The sequence below is a fragment of the Giraffa tippelskirchi genome, chromosome 5, assembly GCF_054371585.1.
Source record: "Giraffa tippelskirchi isolate mGirTip1 chromosome 5, T2T-mGirTip1v1.2.pri, whole genome shotgun sequence".
NCBI lineage: Eukaryota > Metazoa > Chordata > Mammalia > Artiodactyla > Giraffidae > Giraffa > Giraffa tippelskirchi.
This window is the reverse complement of record NC_137279.1, coordinates 5,698,241-5,712,126: the sequence shown is the minus strand read 5'-3', so window position 1 is coordinate 5,712,126 and position 13,886 is coordinate 5,698,241. Positions and strand designations below refer to the sequence as shown.

Genomic DNA, 13,886 nt, shown 5'->3' with positions numbered 1-13,886 from the left:
TCTCTAGAGAGGACCAGGCTGAAGGGCAGTGAGAGGCAATGTTAGGATGACCAGCTCCCCTCCTGCCTTCCCTGTGGGGGACGGAGAGTGAAAGAGGAAACCAGCAGTGCGAGGGGGTGGACGGCTGAAATAAGAAGGAATTTTATTTGTGACACCAGATTCGGAAGGGAGAGCCTGGGAGAGGGCCTCCCTAACCACTGGTATTTCACAGGCTGGAGCGTTTTCCACCGGACTGGGAGCAAGCAGGAGGAACCTGGCAACTGGGTGGGAAGACTGGCCTTAGTCCCCACGCTGGGATCAGCTGGCTGCGGGGACTCAGTCTGTTAACCTCTCTGAGAGGTAAAAACCGTATCTGAAGAGGACCAAAATAGAGATGCTTTGTAAAGTTTAAAAAAAAAAAAGCATTTTACAGTGTCAAAGCTGGAGACCAAAATAGATAATAGGATTCCCTGAACATCCCGAAGAGGGAGAATGTATGTTAAAAATAGAAAAACCCAAATACAGGAGGAAGAGGCTCACAGAGCTAGTAGGCGCTGGGACCTGGGTCAAGCAAGCCCGTTCTCCGGGGATTTGTTTTCCGTCTGACCTCTCTGCCTTGTGTTTTGCAGAACCATGTGAGGGCCAAGCCGGGGAGGCGGAGTTCGCGAGAGATCGGAGGCCCAGTCTCCTGGCCCTCGGCCGGCTCAGAATGGAACAGAAGAGGCCCTGGCCGCGGGCAGCAGACGGGGACGGCTGGCCTGTGGTCCTGCTCTCGGCCGTCTGTGTGCTGCTGGCCCCCCGGGCGGCCGGCGTGCCCCAGTTCAGCACCTTCCACTCGGAGAACCGGGACTGGACCTTCAACCACCTGACGGTGCACCGTGGGACCGGGGCAGTGTACGTGGGGGCCATCAACCGCGTGTACAAGCTGACGGGCAACCTGACCATCCAGGTGGCTCACAAGACGGGGCCAGAAGAGGACAACAAGTCCTGCTACCCGCCGCTGATCGTGCAGCCCTGCGGCGAGGTGCTCACGCTGACCAACAACGTCAACAAGCTGCTCATCATCGACTACTCGGAGAACCGGCTGCTGGCCTGCGGCAGCCTGTACCAGGGCGTGTGCAAGCTGCTGCGGCTGGACGACCTCTTCATCCTGGTGGAGCCGTCCCACAAGAAGGAGCACTACCTGTCCAGCGTCAACAAGACGGGCACGATGTACGGCGTGATCGTGCGCTCCGAGGGCGAGGACGGCAAGCTCTTCATCGGCACGGCGGTGGACGGCAAGCAGGACTACTTCCCCACGCTGTCCAGCCGCAAGCTGCCGCGCGACCCCGAGTCCTCCGCCATGCTCGACTACGAGCTGCATAGCGACTTCGTCTCCTCGCTCATTAAGATCCCCTCCGACACCCTGGCCCTGGTGGCCCACTTCGACATCTTCTACATCTACGGCTTCGCCAGCGGGGGCTTCGTCTACTTCCTGACGGTCCAGCCCGAGACCCCCGAGGGCGTGGCCATCAACTCGGCCGGGGACCTCTTCTACACCTCGCGCATCGTGCGGCTCTGCAAGGATGACCCCAAGTTCCACTCCTACGTGTCCCTGCCCTTCGGCTGCACGCGGGCCGGGGTGGAATACCGCCTCCTGCAGGCCGCCTACCTCGCCAAGCCCGGGGACGCCCTGGCGCGGGCCTTCAACATCAGCGGCCAGGACGACGTGCTCTTCGCCATCTTCTCCAAAGGGCAGAAGCAGTATCACCACCCGCCAGACGACTCCGCCCTCTGTGCCTTCCCCATCCGCGCCGTCAACCTGCAGATCAAGGAGCGCCTGCAGTCCTGCTACCAGGGCGAGGGCAACCTGGAGCTCAACTGGCTGCTGGGGAAGGACGTGCAGTGCACCAAGGCGGTAAGGAGGACGCCCCCCGGCGCACACCCCGCTCAGTACACATCTGCCCCCAGATCCCCTGGGGGAGGAAATGGCAACCCGCTCCAGTATTCTTGCCCGGAAAACCCCATGGACTGAGGAGCCTGGAGGGCTACTGTCCATGGGATAGCAGAGAGTCAGACATGACTTTGCTACTGAACAACCCAGACCACCGCAGCCTGCAATGAGAGAGGTGGCTAGCTCATGCACTTGAGCTACGTTTGTTGACCCTGCAGAGTCATTCCACATATATCTAATCCAGTGTCTCCACCCCACCAGCCACTATTGTAAGCACTGCCGGCTTCAGCGGTGAACCCTACCACATCACAACCTGCCGTCATGGAGCTTGTGTGTGTGTGTGTGTGTGTGTGTGTGCGCGCGCTTAGTCGCTCAGTCGTCTCCGACTCTGCAAACCCGTGGGTGGTAGCCCTCCAGGCTCCTCTGTCCATGGGATTCTCCAGGCAAGAATCCTGGAGGGGGTTACCATACCCTCCTCCAGGGGACCTTCCCGACCCAGGGATTGAACCTGGGTCCCCCCACGCACTGCTGGCAGTTTCTTTAACGTCTGAGCCACCAGGGAAAGCCCCTCACTCACTTTGTTAGTGAGTGAGGCAAGACATACATAAAACAGGTAGTCTCTCCAGTGATGACAGCTGCTAAAGAGAGAAAATAAAGCAGGGAATGGGGAGAGGCAGGACCCAGGAGGATTGGTTCATTGAGAAAGCAGCATCTGAGCAAAGAATGAGGAAGAGCCAGCCGTGTGGGTATCTGGGGAGAGCGTTCGAGAGCAGGCAGGAGCAGCAGTACAGAGAATGCCGGGCATGCCTGGAGAGTGTGAGGAAGAGTGAGGAGGCCACTGCAGCTGGATCACAGCATGTGGCAGAAATTGTGGCCGGAGAGGAGGCCGGTCGGGGTAACAGGGACCACGTCCTGCCCGCACAGGGCCCTGCCGGCCACTGTGAAGGGTAAAGGAGGCAGGCAGGTATGTAGACTGGAGGAGGGTGAAGGGAGTCAAGCATGACTGATAGACTGAAAACTAGGGAAGAAGAACCAGGCATCCTGGGAGAGGGACAGGAGGAGAGGAAGGGGAGTTCAGAGGCCAGAACTGAGGGTGGCAGAGACGAGGAAGTCAGTGGTGAGCCCCGTCCTGTGAGAGGGTCAGATGCCACCATCTCTTGGTCACCACGATCCATCAGTCTGTCCATCCATCCATCACGCCATCCATCTACCCACCCCTCCATTCGTCCCTTCATCCCTCCCTCCGTCCATCCATTCAGCAAGAGGGTATCGAAGACCTCTCGAGTGCCTGGCACCGTACTGGGCACTGGGAATGCAGACATGAAAAAGACACAGTCGTGACTCTCCAATGTATCGTAATCCAATGGGCAAGAGAGTGAGAGAGAAAAATAGCAGGCGGCGTCATGTAATGCCAAAGAGTTTGGGATTCAGAGTTTAGATTCCATCTGTGCTACTTCCCGGCTTCAGAAATGGCTTAGTGTGTCTACATCATCATCTGTGAAGTGGGGCTCATAATGCCTACTTCATGGGATGATCAGACGAGATCAGATGTGGCAAGATTAACACCATGCCTGGCGTGTTAGGTTGGCCATTATTAGTTAACTGTTATGCAGTGTGACAAATTCTAAGATGGATTTCTGTGCAAAATCCTGTGGACCCTAGATCTGCAGCCTGGGGAACAATCTGACACCAAGTGACCCATATGGCTGCCTTTTGAATCCCCTAAAGAGGGGGTGTCTGCTACTGGGACCAAAAGCCACTTCTTAAAGCAAGAAGAAAAAAAATCCCACCTAGGCTATGTTTCTGTTCCTACTGTCAGTTTCTTGGTACAATAGGACAGTAGTTAAGGCCATAGGCTTGAAATTCCAACCGATTTGTATTTAAAAGTCAGTCCTACCACTTGCGTGACTTTGGGCAAGTTACGTACCTGATCTGAGTTGTATTTTTATTTTAACAATAGAAAGAAGTCTCTTTTTATGGTCTTTATGAAGATTAAATATAAAAAAGTATGCATTAGCACAATACTTGACACATAGCGTCTAATAAATGACAGCTATATATTAATCAAAGAACCAGTCATTTCTTGTTATTTTACCTTTATACAATGAGGAGGTTGAGCTAGATGGTTTCTAAAGTTCTTTACAGCCCTGAAAGTCTATAACCTATGGCCCCAATGAATTGAGAGAGTAGCACTGAAATATATACATTGCCATGTGTAAAACAGACAGCTAGTGAGAAGGTGCTGTATAACACAGGGAGCTCAGCCCAGTGCTCTGCAATGACCTGGATGTGGGGAGAGATGCTCCTGAGGCCGGGTATATATATGTATACTTGGGGCTGATTCACATTGTTGTACAGCAGACATCAACCCAGTACTGAAAGCAATTGTCCTCCGATTAAAAATAAATTAAAAAATAATAAAACAAAAATACAGATTGACAACCAAAAATAAAAAGAAGAAGAAGAAATGGCCTTCAGTCAGCACAGCAGGCTGCCCATCACAGGTTTGTTAAATGAATAAATAAAATTCCCTCAAGCACTTAAAAACAGAGCGAGGAGGAGAGGAAATGAAAGGGTTAATGCCTTGCAGAGCCCGTCCCTGTTCCCACTGCCCAGAGGGGGCCTTGTCAGGAGGAAACTGCTGATTCCTGCCTGCTCCTGAGCCAGAGGAAGGAGGAAGAGCCCACACCCTTGCGGGGCTCCCCTGTCTGCAGAGAGACAAGCCCGGGCTAGTAACCAAAGGGCTGCAAAGGCGGGGGACAGCAGGTGGGGTCAGGCCTCAGAGAGAAGAGCCCCACACTCCCCACGCCCACCCTGAGCGTCAGACTCCGCTGGGGCTGCCTGGATAGCAGGGGTGGGGGGCGGTGTGCAACAGGAAGGGCCCCTTACCCTCCTTATAGTCCCAGACCTGGGCACCCAGAGACATTCCGGTGGCCTCAGAGGAGGTTAAGGGTGAGTGAGAGAAGCAGAGGTCCCAGGGCTTAATTTTAACATGCTCTCTGGACTCACATGAAACTCTCAGATAAAAGATTTTGAGCTCTTTTCCCAGAAAAGAAATGAGGAAGGCTACCCTCACTCACTGAATAGCAGCTCTGTCCTAAAGGCTGTGCTGGCCAACTTAAGAGTTATCTCACTTGATCCTTAATATGACCGTATAAAGCAAGGATGTTTGACAGATAGAAAAGTAAAGATCCCAAAAACTCAATCGTTAACATCAATACAACCATAAATGACACAGCAGGGGTTTGGATGCAGTTTAGCCCATAGGATTTCTGAATCCAAGCGCTTTGCATTTAGCCGTGATGCTACTAAGGAAAGCCATGTTTCAGGCTCTCCCTTTCTGGACAAAAGTAAATGGGCAGCAGGTGTCTGGGAATATCTGACAACTTAGAGAAGAGAAAGAAATGCCGGCCAATCCTGGCAGCTTAGGCTCAGAACAAGTCATTCCTCTCAGTCTGGGGATTCTAGACTCAGGAGGGATATAGACAAAATCACCGACAAGTGTTTGGCTTCTGTCATCATTTCTCAGAAGCTGGTTTGGGTTATGCCTGAGTCCAGGCTCTGCAACCTTAGTGGTCCCTGGAGAGAATGGGAAAGAAAGCAAGGCCATGAAATCAAGAACTTTCAGAGCCAAAAGGCAGCTTGACGATTGCCTGGTCCAATCCTTTTCCTTTACAGTTGAGAACATTCAGACTCAAAGAGGGTGTGTGATAATCAAGATCACATGGCTGGCTAGTGGTAGAGGCAGGACTGCAATCTAGATTTCCTGATTCTTTATCGGGGCACTTGTGCCTACAGCTTAGGGATGAGAAAGAGAAGTAGAAAATGTAAAAAGTGGTAGCTGAGTCCTCTAAGCTGCCTTTCTAGGGAGCCTGAAATTTCCATAATTGGCTCCAGGGACGTGCTGGTGAGTCTTAAACAGATGGCTATATGCAGGAAGTGACAGTGGTAGGGAAGAGATGGGGCTGGGGGATCTTGATCAGAAGCATCTGCCAATGTCCTTGGTGTAAATACTCCCACTGTGAATGATTTCAAGCCACTGATGTGATGCCACTAAATGCAGAGATAGATATATGGGCATCCCTCATGAGCTGGCTGGAGCAGGTCATTGCTTCACTACCTTCCTGAGAAACTTATCCCTCCTGTTGTGCAGAGCTGCATGAAATCCAGAGTTCAAGGCAATCCTTAACCTAAGACTTAAGTTTCCTTTCCTAAAGAATAAACACACACACACACACACAACCACACACAAGGGTAGTGCCATGATTCACTTGTTGGAGCAGCAGATCGCTACAAAACACCAAGGAATCAGAAGGATGCAAGCTCTGTTCCCTTTGGATCTGAACAGGGAATGGAAGGGAAGTCCCTGTTTTACCAAAAGGAAAAAAAAAAAAAAAAAACACTGATACTCCTGTTCTTCCTAGGAAATGAGGCTGTCAGGGGGCCATAAGTCAGCCTGCTCTTCCCTGGTGTGGCTGAAAGGAGGAGCGTGATGGGAACACGTCTTTCCACCATGCCTTCCATGCTTCCTGTGACCATCATTTCCTTCCTCCCCGGGATGCCTTTCCAGACCCAGAAGGAACAGCTGCAACAGGGCTCAGTGCTCTTTCAGGCCCAGAGTCTGCAACTTTTGCCCAAAGGATTCCCTGTTGTATAATCAGCCAGGCCATTTCAGAGGACCTGTCATGGCCCAGCCCCAGGCCAAACAGTATGCAGAGAATGCAAGCTCCTTAGCAGGCCCTGGCCTGAGATCTTGGAAATAATTTAAAAGCTCCTAAAGAGCTTTTAAATTAACATCCTAAAGAGGATGTTACTAGTTCAAGTTCACAGAGCCACACAGAGGTAGAGCAGAGGGTTGAAATCTTTCTCTCCAGCTATTTTTCCACTTACTCAAGGCCATCTCCTTTCAGAGTGCCCCAGTCTCTCCTGATAGATATTCTTTACCCAAGCATACCCTGCAAAAGGCTGCTAACAGGAATGTCTTCATCCTCAGAGTATACCCAAACTCCATCGCAGACCTCTAACACACGATGGTGAAAATCGCTGTGTGCTTGTGCTGAGTCGCTCAGTCATGCCCAACACTTGCGACCCCATGGACTGTAGCCCACCAGGCTCCTCTGTCCATGGGATTCTCCAGGCAAGAATACTGGAGTGGGTTGCCATGTCTTCCTCCAGAGGATCTGCCCTACCCAGGCAGAACCTGTGTCTCCTGCACTGCATGCAGGTGGATTCTTTACCCACTGAACCATGGGGGGAGCCTGAAAATCACTGTACTATTAACCTGTCTTTGCGAGTATTATTTCCTTTCCTTCCCAGCGATTCTCTCCTGCAGGTGGGCAGGTAGCATGACACATGAAGAAACTGAGATTCACATAGGTGAAGTAACTTTTCCAAAGTATAAGGCACTGTTCAATATTACGACAACTGTTTTCAGTCTATCCCCAGTATGGGATGTGGAATGACTGAAAATTCCTTATGCCCAGAGGCAGGACTTTGCAGTCCAGGAAACAAATAAGGAGCCCCCTCCAGGCTGGTAAGAATCTTGTGATGTTGCCTCCAGACCGAATCTTCACTGTCTAAACAGAAAGAGCCCCACCAATGGCATGGGCCACAGGGAGTATCAATGACAAGGAAATGAGTTCCAGCAATCAGTTTTGCAAATTGCCGCTGGTGATGTCTGGGTGGCAGCAGGTGAAGGAGGAAGAAAGCTGCTGGGTCCTCTCTCTGGATTCGCTGGAGCCAGTGTGGGTTCATGGGTTGGGTGTGCAGGTCTGTGCACGCAGCATGTGTTAGTTCCCATGCCTATACTTCTCCGAGGCCCAGTGTCCTGGGCTGGTGGCCGCAGTGGCTGGGCTGGTGTGGGGTGACTCGGCCCTGCCTCCGCTGATACTCACCCCGGGTCCCTCCCCTTCTCTCCAGCCGGTGCCCATCGATGACAACTTCTGTGGACTGGACATCAACCAGCCACTTGGAGGCTCGGTTCCAGTGGAGGGCCTGACCCTGTACACCACCAGCCGGGACCGCATGACCTCTGTGGCCTCCTACGTTTACAATGGCTACAGCGTGGTGTTCGTGGGGACAAAAAGCGGCAAGCTGAAAAAGGTAAGGATCTGAACCTGGATGCTGTGATGCTGTAACTAGAGGCAACTCGGTTTTCTTGGGGTGGGGGCAGTTAAAATGGGGATGGCACTAGGGGTTAATTGGTGGTTTACCTTCTAGCTGCTTCCTCTAGCCATTGGTCAATGAGTGTCTTGGGAATATAAACATATTTCAATATTGTTGAAACACCAAGGAAGTGAGAACATGTGTCTGTCTAAAGGAGAACAAAAAAACGTTATCTTCAAATCAAGTAGAACTGATTTTCTGATTATCTATATTATGAATGACCCACAGCACAAATCCCGACCCACAGCACAAATCCCGACCCACAGCACAAATCCCTCCCCACAGCTTATAGAGGTGAGCAGAAGTCTTTGTTGAGTCCCAAGCAGCTGCTTGAAGCAGATGATGGGTCCCAATTCTCAGCAAATGGAGTGCAGCTCTGGGATGGTATACGTAGCTGGCTTAGAGGCCATTCCCCTGTCTTTCCTTTACCTGTAATGACAGACCCTTCCCTGTCCCTCCGTCCCCACCCCCAGGACCCAGGAGGAAGTAGACATCTTATCCCTTGGGGGGTGTGTGTGTGTGTGTGTGTGTGCATGCCTGCCCTGGGCACTTCTGCTTACAGGAGGGCATGGGCCCTCTGGGGCTGGCAGCGCGGGAAGCCTCCTGTGTGGCAGGCTGAGGCTGACAGCTTGTACCTGCTTGTCTAGCGCTCCGGGCATGGAGACGATGGAGCGCAGTCTGGTTCATTACTACGTGGGATTACAGCCTCCGCATTCTTTCCGGTCCTTGCTAATCCCTTTTTCCCAAGCCCACCCCTCCCTCCTGCCCCCTTTCCCCGTCCCCCCACCTGTGGATCAAGGCACTGGCCAGACCTCTCTGCATCTCACCTTTGATGTTGACATCAACCCTGTAGCCGTTCCCTCCTAATCCATTTAGAGCCTCGGGAGAGGTGTTGTTTGGGAAGGAGGGTGGCAAGGAAGGAGCCTGAGGAGGAAGTTGCATGTTCTGCTTGTTCTGAGTTGCTGCCAAAGGAGGTGAGAAAAACTGGTCCAGGTTGATGTGGAGGTGCTGAACCCAACAGACCAGAGCCCCTTAAGCCTTTCCTCACTCCAAGCAGAACTTCCTGCCTCTTCCAGCCCTGCGCCCTCTGCTCGGCCTGGGACTGCGGGTCTCGGCTTGGTTTCAGGCCCAGGAGACTCCAGGATATGTGTGGCCCCTGTGTTTGCTTTTCCAGAAGTGGAGAGGGAAGGGGTTGGCCTTCTGAGATTCCGCTAGGATTTAAAAGTGGTATATTCTGGGAAAGAAGCTGAAAATAAAAGTGTATATTTAAATCTGAATCACTTTGGTGTGGCTCAGATGGTAAAGAATCTGCCTGCAGTGGGGGAGACCCGGGTTTGACCCCTTGGTTGGGAAGATCCCCTGGAGAAAGAAATGGCAACCCCACTCCAGTATTCGTGATTGGAGAATTCCGTGGACAGAGGGCCTGGCAGGGGACAGTTCATGGAACCGCAAAGAGTCAGACACGACTGAGCGATGAACACACACACACACACACGAGCCTAACACAACATTGTAAATCAACTATACTTTGATTTCTAAAAAGTGGTGTAGAATCAGAAAGACCCCATGGAGGAGGAAAGGGCAACGGACTCTAGTACTTGCCCGGAGAATTCCATGGACAGAGGAGCTGGGAGGGCTACCGTCCATGGAGTCGCAAAGAGTCAGACACGAACTGAATGACTGAGCACAGCAGATACTCTATCCACAGGGTTCAGCGTGGACACTCTGAGGCTGGCTGCCTTTCTGCAGGGTTATCTATCCAGTCGAGTAGATTTTGCCCAGGGACTTTGGGCCAAGGGGTCTATGGGAGTTGAAATCTAGCCTGAACTTTCCTTGTCAAGTGCCCTAGGGTATAAACATACCCCCAGAGGGGTCCTCTTACTGTTTCATCTGCCCATAGAGACCACCGCCTTCTCAGTTGCACAAAGGCTTTCTAAGGCCAGCAGTAGCCACAGCTAGACTGGTGTTCAGCATCTTTTCCTGTCCTTCTGGAACCTTCAGTCACTCTTCTGGATCATTCCTGTGACCCTGTGTCTGTTCTCTTAAAAGTTCTATTAAAGGTGGGAGTCATGCTTCATTCACATTGATTTCCTTCTTCCTGCCTCATCCTTTCATCAAATGGTCCCTCCTGGGATGGGCCCCAAAACTATCTTGAAAAATAGAACCCTTTTCTGAGACATCTTAGAGACCATCTAGCCCAATACTAGTGTTATTTGACAGGAAAATTGAGGTCCAGAGAGGGAAAGTGACTCATCCAAGCTTAGAGATGAGGACAAGTTGCCTCTTGCCCTGACACCCAAGTTGGCACCCTTTTTACATAAAGAGGCAGCCACAGAGCCTCAGGGTGGAGGCTGAGAACAGTCTCTGGGTTCAGTCTTGCTACAGGGTTCAGCCAGGGGCTAGCACCTTCACTCTGCTGGACTCTGGATCCGAGTTAGGGAATTAATGTTTTCTGAACAGATGGATGAGGGCTGAGTGAAGGCAGAACCCCCCAGCTAGGCCCAAAGGGCCCTGTGCTAAGCTTCCCATTGTCTCTGTTGAGTCTTTTGCCCACGGATAGGGGGCTGCTTGGAGCACATTTCCAAGCCAGGCTCTCCAGGTAGCCGAGTTCTCTTAGCCCTGTAGGAACCCCAGCAGACAGGTCACTAAGGCGGCAAGTTGCAGGGTTCAAGGACGAGGCTAGGGGTGTGGCTGCCCACAGCTTGTTCCAACCTGCAGGCTGGCTCCTCCTTCTCTCTCTTGGCTTCGCTGTCCTCTGCTTGTTTCTATGAGCTCATAATACCCCTCTTTCTCCTTGGGCGACTCACCCTTCCTTTCCACCCACACGCCTTGGAGGCACCTGATACTAATGCCAGGCTCCCACCAGCCTCCCATTTACCCAGAGAAATGGCCCATGAGGAATTTGTGGAATGTCCCCAGGAAACCCTACCATGGTCCAGGCCCCATAGCTCTTTCAACACAGGAAGGAAAATAAAGAAGAAAAAAAATTAGCCAAGAGTTTGGAGACGGGAGGGAAGCTGGGTGCGTCAGAACCACTCATTTCTTCCCTGCCTGGCCAGGCGTCTGTCAGGCCGTGTGGACTTCATCCGTGGCAGCCCATGGGAACAGGATGTCCTGAGTGGGAACGGCTAGAGGAAGCAGAGACTCACTAGAAGTGGCAGGACTGCGAAGGGCTACTCTGTGCTGTGTCACATTCGCGCTCATACCCAGCCCTCTGCTAGACACGCGGAGAGCAGTGCAGACAGGCCACTGCCTGCTGAGCCGTGAACACCCAGAGGAAACGAACAGAATAAGGACGAGACCTCAGAACTAAGAGTTGTAATACTTGCAGAGCCTAAGGACCAGTGCAGTAGAGGCGATAAGAGGACAGGCCAGATTTCCCCACAGAGATGGAACAGTTCCAGAGATATCAGCTGCAACCGGGTGATTAACCTGGAGGGCTTCCTGGAAGAGGAAGCTTACTAGGCTTTGCTCCAAGACTGAATGAAACAGATAAAGTGATGAGTTGAGGGTGGGAGAAAGGGACCCTGTAGACCTCCGCTGCCACGTTGAGAAGATACAAAGCATGTGTCAGGAAGGTCTAGGGTGCCCGGCGGGGCTTGGAGGACTCAGTGAGATGGAAGCCAAGAGGCAGAGTGTCTCGAGGCTTCAGGCCCTAAGACGATCAAGTGAAAAGGACCTTGGGATTTTCACTGACCTTGTGAGCCAACTGTCTGATCCGGCACAGTTAATTAGTCTTCACCACACGAACAAAAGAGCAAATTCTAAGTCATGAGAAGTGGTGGCTGCACTTTCCACTGGAGATAACATTGTAAGAGGGCTAAGTCAACTAAAAAGTATGTGCTCAGCAAGGGCTGGAAGGATATGGGAGTCTTGCTCTCTGGAGAATATGTTTGAAAGGATGCTAGCCCAAGGGAAGAAGAGTAAAGGAGACCCAACAGCTTTCTTCATGCACAGTGATTTACTGAGCACTTACTAAGGGGTGTTCATAGAGCTTTTATCTCCTAACTCGTCTAAGCTTTATATCACTTGATGGGGTAAGTGCTGTGATGCCCACCATTTTACTGATGAGGAAATGGAGGCCCAGAAAGGTAAAGAAATGTGTCCAAGGCCACACGGCAAAGTAAGTGGCAGAGCCGGGGTTTGAACCTGGATCACCTGGTTTCACAAGCTTCAGGCTTCTCCGCTAAGCGGTGCCAGATGAATTAGACTTACTCGTGTGGCCCCAAAGGGCACAAGAGGGCCACCAGGTGGGGGTTCCAGTAAAATAGCTTTCCGCTTAATATAAGGAAGGAGCTTCTTGCAGCCAAACTGTCCCATCGTAGAAAGGGTTGACTCAAGAGGAAATGATCTCCCAGTCAGTGGAAACGTTGAGGCAGAGCCTGGGTGGCCCCCGATCAGGGAAGCTGTGGAGGGCGCCTGCACCACGCTCGTGACTTCCCGTTCACTCCACCGCTCCTGCTCTGCCTCCTTCAGCAGGAGTAGGGGGTAAGGGGGGCCAGAGGAGGCGTCCAGAGCCGGGGAGGCCAAGGCCCCTGGGCTGTGTGGGGTCTGAAGTCCCCGCTGGGTTTGTGCTGACCCTCGGTGTGTAGCAGGGAGGCACTTGGCCCAGAGAGAGGGTGAGACGGGGCGCAGACGATGACCAAGGCGGGCTGGCCCGGGACGTGGGGCGGGGCAGGGAGAACAGGGCCCCCCCGGACCTGGGCGCGGCGGACTCCTGACACCCCTCCTGGCTGCGGGCGGGCCGTGGGGACCCCCGGAGCAGACAGGGAAGAGTGTGGCCACAGGGACCGCGAGCTCGTTTCCTACCACGTCCCAGGTTGGCGCGTGCAGTCCGAGAGGCAGGCCGCAGACTGCAGGAGGGAAGGGGCTGAGCCGAGACGGCAAGAGACACCAGGAGCAGGAGGTGGGACTCGCAGGGCTTGGGGCAAAGACCTGCTGGTTCCTCTCCTTCATTCGCAGCTGCCAAAACCGCTGCCTCAAGGCCTGACTTCCCCTTTCTTCGGCCTCCTCTGGCCCCCTCAACCCCAGGGTCTCAACATCGGGGGGCCTGGTTCTTCTTCTTGTTCCTCCACCCCGACACCCCTCCTGCTTCTCAAGGCCTGTGACCCGTCCTCACCTAGCCCGTAAAGCCCTCCTCAGATTCCCCACCGCTTTGCTCCGACAAACACGGGAGCAGCTGCTAACGTGTCCCCTCCTCTTGAGAGTCACCATCCTAGAGAACCTTGCGACCCTCTTTTCCATAGATGTCAACCATCCCTGCAGTCAGATCCCTTGTCTCTCACCCCTCAGGTGCTCATGAAATTTGTCTCAGATGTACTGAGTATACCTCCTCCAGGCCAGACATGCATTTGCACGAGGTGGTATAGAGCCAGACACCAAGAGTGACTCCTGTTGACGTGGCTGGTTTGCAGAGGAAGGAAGTTGGGATGCTGTGGGCAGGTCTGGGCAGAGGGGGCAGCAGGGGGTGAGGAGTCTAGGGAACAAGAGAACCGCTGGGACAGGAAGAGAGTTTGTTTGCTGGTGAACAGCGCTTGGAAGAGGGTGGAGCAGAGCTCTCAGAAATGTAGACAAAGCTGGGAGAAGGGAGCTGGGTTGACACTGTTGCCTGCGTATTCCCAGGAGAGCAGGGCCAGCCATCTGCCTTGCCTGCATCACGGGCAGGCTTGCCTCCAGCAGGGAGGCAGGTACAAAGGCCCAGGTGACGTCCCCCCCCAGCACCCCCACCCCCACCCCCACCAGCCCTCTGTTTATTGGATGAACTCCTGGACATTTTGGCAAATCCACAGAGACTCAGCCTTTTCAAGGT

The 13,886-nt window shown here is 52.9% G+C and overlaps 1 protein-coding gene across 3 annotated transcripts in view; it reads left to right on the top strand.

The window, feature by feature from the left end:
- The window catches only part of PLXNA2 (plexin A2), a 228,006-nt gene that overhangs the window by 26,194 nt on the left and 187,926 nt on the right, over positions 1–13,886 (top strand). For all 3 annotated transcript variants that reach the window (XR_014055223.1, XM_081495369.1, XM_081495370.1), the window contains exons 2-3: positions 609–1,876; positions 7,832–8,014. Coding sequence is in view for 2 of the 3 variants with exons in the window: in XM_081495369.1 (XP_081351495.1) it covers positions 689–1,876; positions 7,832–8,014 (1,371 nt within the window). In the remaining variant the exon portion in view is untranslated. The remainder of the gene's footprint in view (positions 1–608; positions 1,877–7,831; positions 8,015–13,886) is intronic.